The 17,460-nt window shown below is 44.4% G+C and overlaps 1 protein-coding gene across 1 annotated transcript in view; it reads right to left on the bottom strand.

Moving 5' to 3' along the window:
- Positions 1-671: 671 nt before the first annotated feature.
- The window catches only part of Gucy2c (guanylate cyclase 2C), a 79,665-nt gene continuing 62,876 nt past the window's right edge, over positions 672-17,460 (bottom strand). Inside the window, exons 22-27 of the mRNA XM_028872249.2 lie at positions 16,628-16,820; positions 15,269-15,443; positions 10,791-10,889; positions 9,493-9,587; positions 3,760-3,836; positions 672-1,423 (exon numbers count right to left, since the gene is read on the bottom strand). Coding sequence (XP_028728082.1) covers positions 1,249-1,423; positions 3,760-3,836; positions 9,493-9,587; positions 10,791-10,889; positions 15,269-15,443; positions 16,628-16,820 — 814 coding nt within the window. The 3' untranslated portion in view covers positions 672-1,248. The remainder of the gene's footprint in view (positions 1,424-3,759; positions 3,837-9,492; positions 9,588-10,790; positions 10,890-15,268; positions 15,444-16,627; positions 16,821-17,460) is intronic.

Below are 17,460 nucleotides of genomic sequence, written 5' to 3'. Positions count from 1 at the left end.
ATTGACTGCTTTTCCAGAGGTCCTGAGTTCGATTCCCAGCATCCACATGGTGGCTTACAACTATAATGGGATCCAGTGCTGCCTTCTGGCATGCAGGCAGAACTCTGTATACATCATGAATAAATAAATCTTAAAAAAAATTGTCACTTGAATTGGTTTAATAAAGTGCTGATTGGCCAGTAGCTGGGCAGGAAGGAGAGGCAGGGTGACCAAACTAAGGATGATGGGAAAGAGAAGGGCAGAGTCAGGAGAGATGTTGGCCAGCCTGCTGCCAAGCAATCAGGACATGTAGAAAATGAGGTAACAAGCCATGAGCCATGTGGCAAAGCAAATAGAAATATGGGTTAATTTAAATGTAAGAGTTAGCTAGTAAGAAGCCTGAGCTATCAGCTGAGCATTTATAATTCATATTCAGCCTCTGAGTCCATTATTCCCAACCAGGTGGTCAGAAGAGGAAATGTCTGTCTACATGATGCTAAGTAGACAGGCCAAGGCAAAACCATTGTTTAAAATCAATAATCTCACCATGCACAGAGGGTGCTAGTGACCTTCAAGGTTCTTGTCGTGAGCAGCGATGTTAGTCTTGCCCTATTTCTCCATGGGTCACTTGTCTTTCAGCAAGCAGGAGTTGATGGCTGGTAACCCCAGGAAGAACAGACAGTAGAAACATATACAAGACTCTAAAAACTTTTATTTTTCTTAATATCCTGCATGATTTCTGCAAAAACTACGAGTTAAGCACACTTTCATGGAGATAGGCCATTTAAAATACAATTAAGACAAGTTTTTAAAAAATTCTCTCATGTGTGCAGAACAAAGAGCCAGTAAACAAGACAAGAAATAAGAACAAAACCCCAAGTTCTATGTAGCATATTCCTCCCTCTTCTTTTCTAGGTTGATGCTCCATAGACAACCATGGGACACAGCTCTGGAGTACAGGGCTATCACTCCAACAAGAACACACATCCCACTCAGGAGGTAGAGGCAGGAGGATCTTAGAAGTTCAAGGCCATCCACTGCTACACACAGTGAGACTGAGGACATTCTGGGATCCAAGAGACTCTGTCTCGATAAAACAAACAAACAAACCAAAAAGCAAAACCAGAACACCCATGTGCCTTGCAGAGGAATTCTAAGTGTAGGCAGGGCAGCAAGCCTAGGCACTTGTCTGTGTTGTTGAGGTCTCTGGAAAACGCAGATTCGAGACATTGGAGGTTGCTACTGTCAGTTCTTAGACCTCACCTCAGTCTAAAAATAGGTGTTCTCATGGTCTGAGTTGTTCAGCTGCAGGTATTCCAAGGTGCCTTTTTTGTAGCTGGCCACCCGTGTGGGCCTCCGGCTCTTCATGCCCGAGGCCTCTCTTTTCTGTAAGGAGGTGACAATCATGTCCGAAAATTCTGCCTGCAGACGCTGTTGGTTCTCCCTGGAAAGAGGGTGGGGAGAGAAAGTTGTCAGCCATCCACACAGAATGTTCCTTAGCTTCAGACCTGACCCAGTGGGTGCCTGCTCTGTGCTACACACAGGAAATGGAGGGAGTAGATCACCATTGCCTTCGATGACTCCAAAGAACTGTCTTTCCTGCCATGTGTTAGTGTAATATATCACAGACAGGAAGCAGATCTTTCCTTTGCAAAGTGAAACATGTTGCTAGAATTGGGGAACACGGTAGAGGATCCCCTGAGACCCGGGAAGACATGGGAGAGGAGGTCAGGACTTCACCACACAGCCCTGTAAACACACTGGTACCTACATAACTGTGAGTGCCAGGACTGTTTGGAGAGGCCTCAGGATGGCAGGAGGTCTCCAAAGTTTAGAACAGATCTAGGCAATCCTAGCTTGAAGCCAGGCTTCCCAGGTTGACGCAGCATCTCTGGTAGCTTGCCTCCTGTCTGTCTGGCCTCTAGGCCTCTGAATGATCGGGTCTCTCCTCCCGCCAAAGCCATCACCACAGCCACAGGGCTGAGGGCTGGAGGCTTACTAATGGAGCAGGACAACTTGAGTCAACTTCAGAACGGAAACCTGCTAGGTAGATAGGAAATCTTCCTCCTGTCATAGGGAGGATGCAGGCGCCATGCTAAGACCCAGAACCGGGGCTTTAAGCAAGGCTGGTGTCTTCCTCTTTGGGGACAGCGCAGACAGGAGGCAGGGGTGGAAATGCAGAGAGCCTCTCAGCTTCTGGCACCTTCCATCCTTGTCCTTGTTGTTGATTGTGTATTGGTGCTTTGTCTGCTTGTCTGTCTTGCACCGTGTGTGTGTGCCTGGTGCCCAGGTGGCCAGAAGAGGCTCTCTGGACCTGGAGATACTGATGGTTGTGAGCTGTCATGTGGGTGCTGGGAATCAAACCTGGGTCCTCTTGACTCAAGTCCTTGAAGGAGCAGCTAGAGCTCTTAACCTCTGAGGCACCTCTCAGCTCCCAGGTAAGAAGCAGAGGCATGAAGTGGGCTCCAAGCTGCCTTCTGTTCTCCTGAGCAAGCCAGGATCACAACCCAAGCTTTCGGATGCTTCACAAGCAGAATTCAGCCAGCTTCTCAGCCAGCGAAAGAGGATTGTGTTTTCATTATTCTTACTTCTGTGTATTTTTGTGTCTGTATGAATGTATGCCACATGTGTGTGGGTGCCTGTGGAAACCAGAAAGAAAGTATCAGATCCCTTGGAAGTGGAGTTGCAGGTAATCAGAACCTGATGTGGTATTAGGAAACAAACTCAGGTCCCCTGGAAGAGCAGCAAGTGTCCTTAGCTGCTGAGCCATCTCTCCAGCCCCAAGACTTTATTTTATTTTTAATTATGTGTGGATGGGGGTGGGGTAGCATGTATTGCAGTACCCACAGAGTCTAGAGGAGGGCGTCATATCCTCTGGGACCAGAGTTACAGAACCAATGTAGAGATGGGAACAGAGCTCAGGTCCCCTGATCACTGAGACACCTTTCCAGTGTCTTGCCCACCTTTGTTTTTGAGACAGTGTCTATGCAAATTAGACTGGCCTCAAACTCACAGAGATCTGCTGGCCTCTGCCTCCTGAGTGCTGGGGTTAAAAGTATGTGCCATCACATCTGGCAAATCAGGTAGATTTTAATGGAGATAAGCTGTTTAAAATGTAACTGGGCAAGGCATGGTGGCATATGTCTAGAAAGCCAGCATTTGAGGGACCGAGACAGGAAGATTGAGGGGCCAGTCTGGGCTACATAATGATGTTCTCTCTCTCTCTCTCTCTCTCTCTCTCTCTCTCTCTCTCTCTCTCTCTCTCTCTCTGTGTGTGTGTGTGTGTGTGTGTATTCATGTAGTATGTACTCTATTTCATCTGTCAATTTATCATCTTGCAACTACATCATTGGCACAACTAGAAATTAACCCTTAGGAGGACAGAAGGAAATGGAGCCAGTGAGACAAAATGAAGCCAAAATTGGTGAAATAAGAACAGAATCTCTTCCAGTTCTTGAGCATCCCCTCCTCCTTTTCCAGGTGGAGCCTCCCTGGGAAAACAGGACAACGGTAGCCCCCTGTGACTTCACTGAGTACACATCTGACTTAGGAGAGAAATCTAGCACTCCGGAGTAGCAGAGGTTGGGTGTCTTCTGTGTCACCGAGTCTCAGAAAGATACAGGCATTCTGGACCCTCCAGTTCAGCAGCTGGAGATGGGAACATTCTGACTTCCTCATGCCCCCAGGCACTTGTCAGGTTAAATACCTCTAAGTAGCAAAGTGTGCCCCCCGACCCAGGACTTCCGGCTCCTCTCCCTCCCCGCTACCCCTGAAGCTTACGCCGTCGGTGGGGTTGGCAGGTTGTACTCTTGGTCCTTCATCCCAGTCAGCCAGTACGTGGTCTCTGTCCCTCTGCCCTATGGAGACAGAAGAATGTCCTGTGAAGGTGTTGTTCTCACCCACTGCCCCAAGGATGGTCTACTCCAGGAGACACCCCCCCACACACACATTCTCATCAGTGCCTGTATTTAAGCACATTATATACCCCTAAAATTTAGAAAAAAATTAAGAAGTCTGTGGTGGTAATCTAATTACACTGAAATGTGATTTTGATTGTATGTTAATAAATAAAGTTGCCCGGGGGTCAGAGCTATTAGAGCCATAGCAAGAGTGTGTCGGTGGTGGCACACGCCTTTAATCCCAGAAAGCCAGCCTTTAATCCCAGGGAGTGGTGATATAAAGCAAAAAGATATATAGGGCGTGAGACCCAGAAACTAGAAGCATTTGGCTGGTTAAGCTTTCAGGCTTTGGAGCAACACAGTTCAGCTGAGAGCTATTGGGATGAGGACACAGAAGCTTCCAGTCTGAGGAAACAGGACCAGCTGAGGAACTGGTGAGGTAAGATAGCTGTGGCTTGTTCTGTCTCTTTAAATAGACGAACAGGACAGGAAATAGGGCTCTCATTCAGGAGGCTGGGACACCGCAGGCGGAAGGGTGAGATTTTGGCTCTGAGCTCTGACCTCTCGGCTTTCTCTTTTCCATTGTTTCTGTGTTTCTTATTTAATAAGAAGGTTGGTTACATCAATAAATGGCGCCCGAACGTGGGGCTAAAGAAAAAAAGGGCTAAAGAAAAAAAGGGCTAAAGAAAAAAAGGGCTAAAGAAAAAAAGGGCTAAAGAAAAAAAGGGAAGAAAAAAAGAGGGACTAAAGAAAAAGGACAAATGAACAGGGATAAAGGCCGGTGTTAAAAAAAAAAAAATACTAAAGACAAAGTCCCTTAACCAAGAGGCGCTCCAATAAAGTGTGATCTGAGAAGAATCCTCGCATGGTGGTAAAGAGGATTCAGAACTCAACACACGGAGCGGTGACGTCGGTAAGTTCTCCAGGAACGGTGACGTCGGTAAACGCCCCACAGTTCCTAATTCTCTCTCTCAAATGAGCGGCAGCCGCCGGTTTGAGTTACTGGCGGGTTCCTGGCATGTGCACTTAACCTGCAGTAAGGCGGAAATGAGGCCTCTGCAAGTGGCACATTAAGCTGCGTGGTGGATTTAGCCTTTGCTAAAATGTACATAGGCTTGGAAGAGAGAGGAAAAGGAACATAGACAGTTATATAAAGAAATAGAAAGTTTAAAAAAATAAAGTCTTTAAAGAGAAAGTAAAAGTAATATAAAAAATAAGCCATGTAAAGATGGATATCACACAGAGAGTTTGGATTATATTGTCTTTGGGACTTTTAACTGCAGAAAAACATTTGATCGTAAAAGATGTTGAGTTAAACCAATATGTATATATTAAAGATACTTTGACTTTAAAATTTGGATATAAGGATGTGTTACTTTGGAAAAGAGATTCTGCTTTTGTCTCTACAGAAAGCCAGAGGCTATGGATTTGTTCCAGATTAAGATACATCAGGTTTGACCAGCCAAGACCCCTGAAGGTCTCTGATGACACCATGGCCCAGATGATCCAACATCCAGAATCGTTTCAAGGCAACTGGCTCAGACGATACAGCCTCACGGACTACTCCATGATCCTAAAATTTTCTTCGTGTCCCCATAAGATACAGCGCCCCCTCCAGCAGGAAGTAGTAAGAGAAGCTACGCCCAAATTCCCAAATATACCAAGCTGGCTTTGGAGATGTGTAAAAGTTAAAACCTTCCTTTTAAAAAAAAAAAAAAAAAAGGGGAAGTGCTGTGGGATGTTCTGTATGTCCTGTGGGAGCCCGTTCTCGGGTTCTTTGTGGCGTTACCCAGCAGGTCCGTATAGAGGATGATTAGGACCATGGGCCTGAGTGCAGGTGTTTGAGATGGTCTGCACTTGGCTGTGCTGGGGATGGTCTGTATGTCAAGTTGTTCTGATTGGTTAATAAATAAAACCTGATCGGCCGTGGCTAGGCAGGAAAGATAGGCGGGACTAACAGATAAAAGGACAGAAAGGCAGAAGGAGACGCTGCAGCCGCCGCAATGACCAGAGATGCTGCAGCCGCCGCCATGACCAGAGACACTGCAGCTGCCGCCATGACAAGAAGCATGTGAAGGTGCCGGTAAGCCACCAGCCACGTGGCGAGGCATAGATAAAAAGAAATGGTTAATTTAAGGTAAAGGAACAGTTAGCAAGAAGCCTGCCACGGCCATACAGTTTGAAAGCAATATAAGTCTCTGTGTTTACTTGGTTGGGTCTGAGCGGCTGTGGGACTGGTGGGTGGCAGAGATTTGTCCTGACTGTGGGCAAGGCGGAAAACTCAAGCTACAGAAGTCTCCCACCAGGCTGGCCTTTTTACTTTTTCTTTTCCCTCCCTTTCTTGTTTTTTAAAATTTATTATTAACTAGTTAACTTATTATTTATCTGGAGACAGGAATCCACACTATGGTTCAGACCAGGTCTGGAGCTCACCATGTAACCCAGGTTGCCTCAAACTCATAGCAGTTCTCCTGTTTCAGATATCTAAGTGTGGTGGTATTGTGTTCCCCAAAATATTGTGCACTCTAATAAACTTATCTGGGGTCAGAGAACAGAACAGCCACAATATTAAATACAGAGGATAGGCAGTGGTAGCACACGCCTTTAATTCTAGCATTGCAGAGGCAGAGATGCCCCTGGATCTCTGAGTTCAAGGCCACACTGGAAACAGCTAGGTGTGGTAACAAGAGTCTTCAATGCCAGAAAGCAAGCCTTTAATCCCAGGAAGTAAGGGCAGAGAGCAGAAAGGTATTTAAGGTGTTAGGACCAGAAACTAGAAGCTTTTGCCTGGTTAAGCTTTTAGGCTTTAGAGCAGCAGTTCAGCTGAGATCTATTTGGATGAGGACACAGAAGCTTCCAGTCTGAAGAAACAGGATCAGCTGAGGAACTGGTGAGGTGAGGTAGCTGTGGCTTGTTCTGCTTCTCTGACCTTCATCATTCACCCCAGTACCTGGCGCCAGGTTTGTTTTTAGTAATAAGACCTTCTAACAATTCATGCTACATCTGGCGCCCAATGTTCATGGTATGAATTCTTGAAAAAGCCGCTTGCCTGTAGCCTTGTGGGCCCCAACTCAGACCTGACCTATACGTTGCCGGTTGTGGTGGTGCATGCCCATAGGATTTACTTAAGGAGGCAGAGGCAGGAGGATCCCAAGTTTGAGGCCAGCCTAGGAGGCTTGCTAAGGAGAAGCTATGGCCAGGGCTGGAGCTGGCCACAAATGGTGGCGGTGGGATCATGGACGCAGTGGCTACTGCTCTGAGTTTCTGGCTGTTTCTCATCGTGTTGGTTACTGCGGTGATGCTGCTACCCGGGACAAAGGGTTTACTGCTGCTTATTCAGAGAAGAATTGCCAGGACCATCGTGTTACAAGAAAGCATTGGCAAAAGTCAGTTTGGAAAAGTTTGGCATGACAAATGGTGGGGAGAAATTGCTGTGAAGATATTCTCTTCTAGGGAAGAATGTTCATGGTTCCGAGAGACAGACATTTATCAGACTGTGATTGCTCCAAACCACAGAGGAGGCACACACACACAAAATTCTTCAGGGAACCCTGATCATGCATAACAGCAACTTTGAAATCTACAAAAGGATGATGGGACCCAACAACAATTGATGATCCCACAAGGACTATGGGGAAGCCATTAAGCTTTAGCTACATCTAAGTACCATGATTTATCTACATCTAAGTACCAGGATTTCAGGTATGAGGCACCATGCCCAGCCAGATTGGCTGTTTTCAAAATAGTTTCCTTTCTCCCCAGAAAATATTTCAGATTACAATATAGCAATATTTGGAGAACCCTACCTTAAAGAGGAAGCAGTTCAGGCCCGAGGAGATGGCTCATTTAGAGAGTGCTTGCTGTGAGAGGATGGGGACTTGAGTTCAGATCACCAGCACCCCAGAACAAAGCGGGGTACGGCATATGTCTGTAACCCCTATTCTGGGGAGCAGGGACAGGTGGTTCCTGGGGCTCACTGAGCACCAGTCTAGTCAAACTGGTGAGCTCCAGGTTTAGAGGGAGATGAAGGTGAGCACAGCAGGACAGACAGCTCATGTGTCACCTGCCATGAAAGCCTGACAACCTGAGTTTGGTCCCTGGACACACACGGAGGTGAGAGAGAGACAACAGACTCCAGAGAGGTGTTTTCTAGTGTATAACACACACAAAGAGACACACACACACAGACACACAAAGAGACACACACAGACACACACACACAAAGACACACACACACACACATACACACACAAAGAGACACACACACAGACACATAGACACACACATGGACACGGACACACACCACATACACAGACACACACAGACACATACACACACACACACACACACACACGGACACACACATACACAGACACACACACACATATACACACACACCACTAATAAATAAAGTAAATAAGGTTCAGAACAACTGAAGAAGACACCCAGTGTTGACATCTGGTATCTGTACATCCACACACAAGAGCATATTCAAAACACACACACACACACACACACACACACACACACACACACACAAAAGTAAATTTTAAAGAAAGGAAGAAATCCACCCACAGTTCTGCCATGCCAATGAACATAACCAGTTTCCATTGTGTATGTTTTCTCTGTTTTGATTATTACGTGTGCGTGTGTGTGTGTGTGTGTGTGTGTGTGTGTGTGTGTGTGTGTGTGTGTGTTCACGAGCACTTAAGACAACTCTCAGGAGTTGGTTGTCTTCTTCTACCATGTGGACCACTCTCAGGTGGTCAGACTTGGCAGTTAAGAACCATCTCTCTCCAGCTCTGTGTTTTCTTTTAACCCTTTACAACAAAGTTTTGAGACAAAATTGTTGCCACAGCTTCATTATCTTAGTGTGTAATTACAAATCCATGTATCACAATAAGCACCTGGAAGTAACATTTGTTTGGTTCATGATGGGTGGGTGGGGTCATGAAATGAATGGAAATGTACAAGAAATTCCATTTTTGCTAAGTTTTGCATCTGAGAAGGAGATCAAATGGGTCGAGATTAAATGAGTATCCATAGATCTACATTTTTACAAGACTATAAGCAGCATTTTAGGGGAATGATCTTGAATCATTAGTAAATATATTAGTAGAAGACTCAAAAACTGAGTGTGTTATTTGTAGCTGAAAGTTTTCTCTGGTCCTGACCAGCCCCATGGACCCCACAGCCACTTAGATATCCTAACTGTAATTCTTGCTGGATAACTGTTTTGTTATATGTAATTCTACTCTGTTGAAGTTAAAACCTTCCTTTTAAATAGAAAGAAAAGGGGAAGTGATGGGTGATGTTGCTCTGCATGCTGTGAATGTGTTGCTCTGATTAGTTAATAAATAAAATGCTGATTGGCCAGTAGCCAGGCAGGAAGTATAGGCAGGATAAGCAGAGAAGGAGAATTCTGGGAAGAGGAAGGAGGAGTCAGAGTAGACACCAGCCAGCCGTCCGGGGAACAACATGTAATGGTACACAGGTAAAGCCACGGAACACGTGTTGACATACAGATGAACAGAAATGGGCTTTCTTGGTGGAGGGTCACACGTGGCCCACATGTGTCTGAGTGCTTGCTCACACATGTCTGCAGCCTCCTTACCTTTAAGTATGTTTCTCCCCTCACTTCATACTGGAACTGGCAATCCGTTCTCTTCAAGATGGCTATTGTAGAGCTGCTCATGTGAATCCTCAAGGCTGGAAACACAAACCAGATCAATGAAAATCTCCCCACGTTGAAATCTGATATGGCCACATTTATTTCTCTCTGATTCTAGGTGTCAACAACACCCTAAGCACCTATTCTCCATCATGGAGAAACATGTGTGTCTATTTTAGTAAATGGGCCTTTAAAAACAGTGTCAGTGAGAAGAGGAAATACTACCCACATAGGAAAAAGGGTCTGGCACTGTGTTTTTAGGGTTCTGAATGTTGTCACTCCCCGAGTTTTGCCCACTGAGTCTCATTCCAGCTCAGAGTGGGAACTTTGGACCTGGCTTTGGATGGAGCTTCTCCTGCTGAGCCTGGGGTTGGGCTTTGGCTGACTAGTCTGCAGTCTAAAGTTCCAGGAAACAGCCAAGGTGCTGCGAACAAGGGGAAGATTTGGGCTCTGGGCTCTCATTCTATGTTCATCTACCTGAGGCCTTGAAAGATGGAATAACTTCCCCCCAACATATGCAGAGGATGGTTAGCACAGTTTTTATTTTAATCTAAGTCTGTTTGATAATTTGATTTTATAGTACATGCTAAGAGCAGATTGCCAGTCTAACTACCCAAATCCTGTCCCAGATCCTGTTTTTGTCAGCTTTTAAACATCATCTACCACTGCTTTTCTTCCTTCTACTATACACGTTCATTCTTATTACTGTTATTAATATTGATAGAGCATCTACTGCATGTAGTGCACGGTTCCTCAATTTTACCAGACACATGCCTTTGTAAAATGTCAAAAATTGATCCAACCTGAAGAGGAACCTGAAACCTTTGTGTACTAATAAATCCCTAGACATTTTCTGCTAAAACTAGTTTCTAGAAAAAACAAATAAACAGCAAAGGTGATCCAGGGTGTGTCTGGTCCATATCTTTCCCATTGTATACTACACAGTTTACATAGATCTATGCTAAATGGCTATTGCAGCTAGAACATTCCTGAGTTCATTGAAAGTGGACCAAAAATACAGAAATAGTCTAAAACTGAAGAAAAAAAAAGGCTAAAATAATTAGTGTTAAATGCAAATGTCAGAATCCTGTTAACACAGGCTCAAGTCTAGCCCTTGAGAGGGATCTGTTTGCCTTTTGCTGACACTTTACATCTCAACACTATGAAGTGAATTCCACAAGTGCATCTCCTGGAAGAGAGAATCTCTGTTCTCTAAGGAAAACAGCAATCCCCCTTCTTACGGAGGCCGGTGGATTCCATCCTCGAGGCAGTATTGACGGTATCTCCAAATAAGCAATAACGAGGCATCTTGATCCCCACAACACCAGCAGCACAGGGGCCTGGAGTAAAGGAAGGAAGAGGAGGCATCACTGCACATGGAAGAATGGAGTTGGGACCGGTGAGCCTTTCTCACAGTCAGGTCATGGGGCTGAATACTCAAGGCGTGGAGACATGGCTGAACACATGTGTGATTCTTTTAATGAATGAATGCATGCTTTTAGGTTTGGGTTATAGCAAAAAAATACTTATATTTTCACTGAACACAAAGGCATTCATAGGTCCAGGTCACAAAAATGCCAACATGTAAAAATCAAGAGCTCTCAAGAAGAGCTCAGGTGACCCCACAGCTTGCCTGCTGTACCAAAGCATACCACCCTGAACTCTGGATTGTTAGAAGACATAGAGCTGAAGACACAGTTGCCCATGTTTGTGTTTGTTTCATGGTGCTATTTCTAGGATTGGTGGCATATAACAGAACACTCAGGAGACAAGTGCTGTGGGATGTCTTTCTGTATGCTGTGAATATATGCTGTTCCCATTGGTTAGTAAATAAAGCTGCACTGACCTATGGCAGGGCAGGATGGAGCCAGGCAGGAAAATCCAAGAGAGATAGTGAGAGGAGGAAGGAGAGTGGGGAGGAGATGCCTAACTGCCATCCAAGGAGCAACAGGTAAGGGGACGCAGGTAAAGCCACGGAACACATGTCAGTAAACAGGTAAATAAAAATGGGTTAAGATGAAAAAACTAGCCAAGAAGAAGCCGGCCAAAGGCCGTACAGTTGGTAATTAACATAAGCCTCTGAGTGATTATTTTGTAAGTGGCTATGGGACCCGATGGGACCCGAGAAAGTTCCGACTACAGACAAAGACTTGGCAGTCTTCCATAAGCATCACAGGCCACACAAATACTGCAGGACTAAGTCTGCGGCACAAGGATGTTCTAAAATGGAGAACAAAAACCAAGAAAAGAGTGTGGGTGTTGTGGATTTCCTTCCTTAAGTATAAAGGGAATGGTCTTGATCAGAACTGCTGTTGATATTTCCTTATAGGAGGATCCTTAGACCCTTATCTGATATTCCAGCCCTTCCCCCCTCCCTCCCTCCCTCTTCCCTCCCTCCCATGCCTTCCTCCCAACTGTGGTTCTGCACATTTGCATGTGTTCTAGGGAGATGCCACAGTACATACATATGAGGTGGGAGACGATCTGAAGCAGGAACACCATCTATGCAGCTGTAGGGAGCCATAGTCCTGGGGACTTTTGAGTGATGTGGTTATTTGGTGTCACCCAAACTCTTGTAAGTAAACCCAATAAACTACTCCCTGGCCCACCAAGCTAGATGTCAGTGTTTCTTTGGTCAATCGCTAGTGCTTTCTCTGGTAGCTGCTCTAAGTAGATGTTCACAGCTCCCCAGGAAAGAAAGGTCAATGTGACCATTGAGAAGAAGGGTCATTGCATCAGCATTTGCAGGGATGATTGGATGCAGAGGTAAACATCAACAGGGAAATGGAAGACTGGCTTTCCAGCTGGGGCAGTGGTCCTCAACCTTCCTAATGCTGAGACCCTTTAAACAGTTCCTTGTGTCGTGGTGACCCCAAACCATAAAATTATTTTATTGCTGCTTCATAACTGTAATTTTGCTACTGTTATGAATTGTAATGTAAACATCTGTGTTTTCTGACAGTCTCAGGTGACCCCTCTGAAAGGGTCATACGACCTCCAATGGATTGTGACCCACAGATTGAGAATCAGTGAACTAGAGAACTTACTAGTTTTTTGATTGGCTTTTTTTTTATTTAAACACACATGGATTTCTTTTATTGTTGTTGTTTTTGAGACAAGGTCTCATTATGTTGTTCTGCTGTCTTGGAATTCACTATGTAGACAAGGGTAGCTGAGACTTACAAAGATCTGCTGCCTCCTGAGTGCTGCTGTTATGACTGAATGTGTACTGTTCTCGTAGAGGACCTGAGTAAGGACCTGAGTAGGGTCCCAGCCCTAAGTTTGGAAGTTTATAACTGCCTGTACCCCAGCTTCAGGGGATCTGGCACCTTCTGCTAGCATCCACAGGTGCCTGTACTCACGTGTACAGACATACACAAACATGCACATAATTTAAAAACCCTAGAGCACAAGGGTTTCTTTATACATTTATCCTACCAGTGAAGATAAAAAAAAAAAAAAAAACAGTTCAAAATACTGGATTTTACCTGGAGTCTTGAGCCCTACATTGTCAGATTTGATACAAAACAAAAACGGACAAACAAGCCCCTAACAAAAATGCAGAAGAGATGAAATGGAGAAGACTTACTTGTGTTTGCATGTGTGTGTGAAAGGCAAGACAGTGTGTCATGGGAAGTATTAGTGAGGATGACTTTAAAACACATTTCTTCTTAAATATTCATTGTACATGGTGTCGTGTTGCAGAAAGACATTTTCTCATAGTTATATGTTCACTGCTCATATATCTTCCTCTCTTTCCCTCCCCCTCTCCCCCCATTAGTCTGCTCTGTCTCCTCTGTCTCCCTAGACAGCTTTCCTTCTCTCATGTTATATGCATGCACACAGCTTTACATATGTATATAAAATCTAGGAACTACATATGAGAGGAAACATGGTCTTTGGTTTTTGATACTGGCTTAATTTGCTTCGTTTCTATGATTATGATCAGTTGTATCTATTTTCCTGCAAACAATGTAACTTCCTTTTCCTTATGGCTGAAAAACATTCTACTGTGCATACATGCCACATGTTCTTTTTCTGTTCCTCTATCAGTTGGTTGAGTTCCCCTCCAACCATGTGTTTCTGTAAGACTGCTTCCTTATCTTCTCAAGTCTCTATGTTCAAGGCTGTAAGTTAAACTGGAAGTCTGAGGCATCCTAACTTGCTACCTAAACTAAAAGCCAAATTTAGAAATATGTAGTCACAGTCCCCAAGCTCCAATGAGTCACAGGCTGATGACTGATAAAATGATGCCACAGATATTGGTAGCGCAGAACTTTAACCAATCAGATCCTCAGATAGTGGTAACTCAGAACTTTAACCAATCAGATCCTCAGAGAGTGGTAACTCAAAACTTTGACCAATCGGATCCTCAGATAGTGGTAGCCCAGAGCTTTAACCCAATCAGATGCTTTCTGTCTCTCACCTCTGCTCTCTTTCTCTCCCTACCTCATTCTTTCATATGGCCTCAAACTTGAGATCCTCCTGCCTTGGCCTTGTGGTGCTAGGATTCTGAGCAGGCACCACTCACTTCTGTTTTCTGTCTGTAGATACTACCTGCCCGCATTGTCTGCTAAAGCACTTTGGTTCTGAAAGACACAATTTGTGAATTATTCTTTCTTAAATAAACTCATTAGTTTTGTCTAAAGTTTTCCTCTCATCGGGGCTATCAAACTTCCCTGGTTCTCTTAGGGATACATGTGCTTTCTGTAGCACTGCAGGGGAGTAGGTGTGAACCTACATCTACGAACCACATATTTTTAAGATAGTATTCTTTCTTTTTTAAAAAAGGTTTTAGTTTTCGTTATGTGTGTGTGTCCATTTGTTTGTGGGTAGGTACAAATGAATGCAGGTGCCAGAGGAGGCTAGAAGAGGGCATCAGAACTCCTGGAGTTGGAGGTGCAGGTAGTTGTGAGCTGCCCAGCATGGCTGCTGGGAACTAAACTCAGGTCCTCTACAAGTGTAGCACTGTCTTAACCATTAAGGCATCCCGCCAGCCCCAGTATTGTATTATTTTAATGGAATATGAACAGGAGTTGAGTGCTGTGGAATAACCCTCTTGTATACTGTAAAGATTTGTCATTCAAATTGGTTTAATAAAATGCTGATTGGTCAGTAGCCAGGCGGGAAGTATAGGTGGGGTGACCAAAAGGATGATTAGAAGGAGAAGGGTGGAATGAGAGAGTCACCAGAAAACGTGGAGAATCAAGATGAGAATGCCATACTGAGAAAGGGTACCAAGCCACGTGGCTAAACATAAATAAGATTTATGGGTTAATTTAAGTGTAAGAGCAAGTTAGTAATAAGCCTGAGATATCAGCTGAGCATTTATAATTAATATAAGCCTCTGTGTGATAATTTGGGAAGTGGTTGCCAGGTATTCAGGAACTGGCAGGTGGGAGAGAATCGTCCATTTACAGTTGGGACTGTGTGGAGAGGCAATAAGTGAGACAGTAGACGTGATGGTTTAAATGGGAAGTCCAGAACTTCTTGTTTCCTGGGTGATCAGTGTTTGTGCATCCAGCAATGACAGTGTCATCCACGGTGCTATTTCAAGTGTTCTCTGGGGACCGGGTCTAAATGTGTCAGGATGTGTGATGAACCCCACAGTTGGCACACAGAATCTAAGAAGTCTCAGATCCAAAACCAACCACATCAAGATGCTCTTCTGTGCTCTGCTGAGCGTGACCCCCACTTGTTAGGATGCCCAACTCCTTACCAGAATGAACTCCAATGCGAATCCATACTGGGAGGCCAGGGAGATGCTCCAACTCGAAGGTCCCCATGAAGCTGAGGATGTCCAAGGCCATCTTGGAAATGTCTACTGCATGTCGGTTGCCATTTCTCATGGGCAAACCACTGGCCACCACGTAGGCATCACCGATGGTTTCTACCTGTGGGGACACTTTCTTATCAATGGCTCTGCATTGAATGCAGATATGGATAGGGGTTGGGAATTCAATATGAGCACAATTCTGTCCACATCATTCAGGACCAGTTCTATGGCAGTTTCACCAGGTGTTGTTTTTGTTTTTTCTAGTAGGCTAGTTAACTGGATGACAAAACAACTATGGAAGATTTTAACCACATAGCATGGTTTCATAATTACATAGATTGTGCATCTGTAGTGAAAATTCTGTAAATGCTCGTATAATCTGGTTGTGGGGCTGCAGACATGGCTCAGTGAATGAGACCACCTGCTGCTCTTGCATAAGACCAGGGTACAGCTCCCAGACCTACATGGTGGCTCACACCTGCTTGTAACTCTAGTTCCCAGGGATCAGATGCCCTCTTCTGGCCCCCATGGACACCTACATATAAGTTGTACAGACAAGGAGGCATACACACACACATACACTTAACTAAACTTAAAGCTAAATAATTAAACAATCTGACTAATCCTATATAATTTTGGCAATACACTAAATTACCAGAAAAGTCATCTTTAGTGATTGTCATTTCCTACATAGTATTTTACCAACAGTAATTATAGGTTCCTTCAGGAATGAAGCATTTTTGCAGTCTTGTGCTGTGTTTATCATAACTCCACTGTCTCCACTTGATTTTTCAGTCACCTTAAATGCTGCCCATTGTTTTGGAGGTGATTTGAAATTCTGCCGTTTCCTCTACATTTGTCACCCCAAATTCATTTTTGCTACAATTTGTTCCTTCTGTGCTACTTCTTTAAGGTAGGGGGTCATTTTGACATTTGACCTTTCTCAATTCTTCCACATCTCCCCCATTTCAGCTTGGATGCAACCATCACTTCATTAAGGTTAAAGATTTATTTATTGTTATGTGCACATTTGTATGTGCCTACGTGTGAGTTTGTGCATACACATGCAGGTGCCTGGGGAAGCCAGATCCCTTGGAGCTAGAGTCACAGGCAGTTCTGGGCCCCCTGACTTGAGTGCTGAGAACTGAACTCAGGACCTGTGGAAGAATAGGAAGCATTCTCAGTTGGCCTTTTGTTATTTGTTGGATGGGGAGACAGGAGCTGTACCTAACAGGAGCAACTGTGCCAGGCTCTGGTGGCCTTGGGCTGCCCAACTGTCTCAGCGTGAGGGAAATCAGTCACCTTGTAGACATCATGGTGATCCACAATCTGGTCAAAACTCTTGTAGATGTCATTTAGCATGTCCACCACCTCCATGGGGGTGCTGTACTTGCAGATAGTTGTAAAACCGACAATGTCACTGAAATAGATTGTGACTTCTTCATACAGCTCTGGTTCTACAACACCTTTCTCCTTCAGAGACTTTACCACCAGCCTAGAGGAGGGAGGGAAGAAAACCACTTTTAACCTCTGTAGAGTTTTCTTGCCTTACATAAGCAATTCCTATTGAAGCAGCTATCAGCCAGATTTAAAAATTTGAGATTTCTAATGAATTCCATTAAGTGTCCAGGAAGCAAAAAGAACAGATTGCATATACTGTGTATATGAATACATGGCCCATACACGTGTGTATGTATTTAAACTTGGATGAATAGAAGCAATTTCAACTTTAACTCAGACTGTCAATAATCCACATAAACCCACAACACTGACACTTGTCTAGCTCTAACACCCACATATCCACTCTTTACCTCTCCACTGATAATCAGTGTTAACCAAGCACAGCACCATATTCAGAAGGCTAGATGAGGAACGTGTCATGGATGTCAGAAACTGACCCCTGATGTAAGGCTATGAGTACTGCCTCTCTCATCAGAGCCAATGGTTCTGCTCCTCTTGTGTACCTCATGGTATTGTTTAATATCATGCCAAATGAATAATGCATTCAAAGTTAATTTTAATATGTTTATATCAGAATTCATTGGATATTCTGAGCTAGGTTTGGGTCCTTTGAAAAGTAAAGTCTACCAGGGCTGGAGAGATGGCTCAGTGGTTAAGAGCACTGGTTGCTTTTT

This window comes from Peromyscus leucopus, chromosome 3, assembly GCF_004664715.2.
Source record: "Peromyscus leucopus breed LL Stock chromosome 3, UCI_PerLeu_2.1, whole genome shotgun sequence".
Taxonomy (NCBI): Eukaryota; Metazoa; Chordata; class Mammalia; order Rodentia; family Cricetidae; genus Peromyscus; species Peromyscus leucopus.
This window is presented reverse-complemented; position numbering and strand designations above follow the sequence as displayed.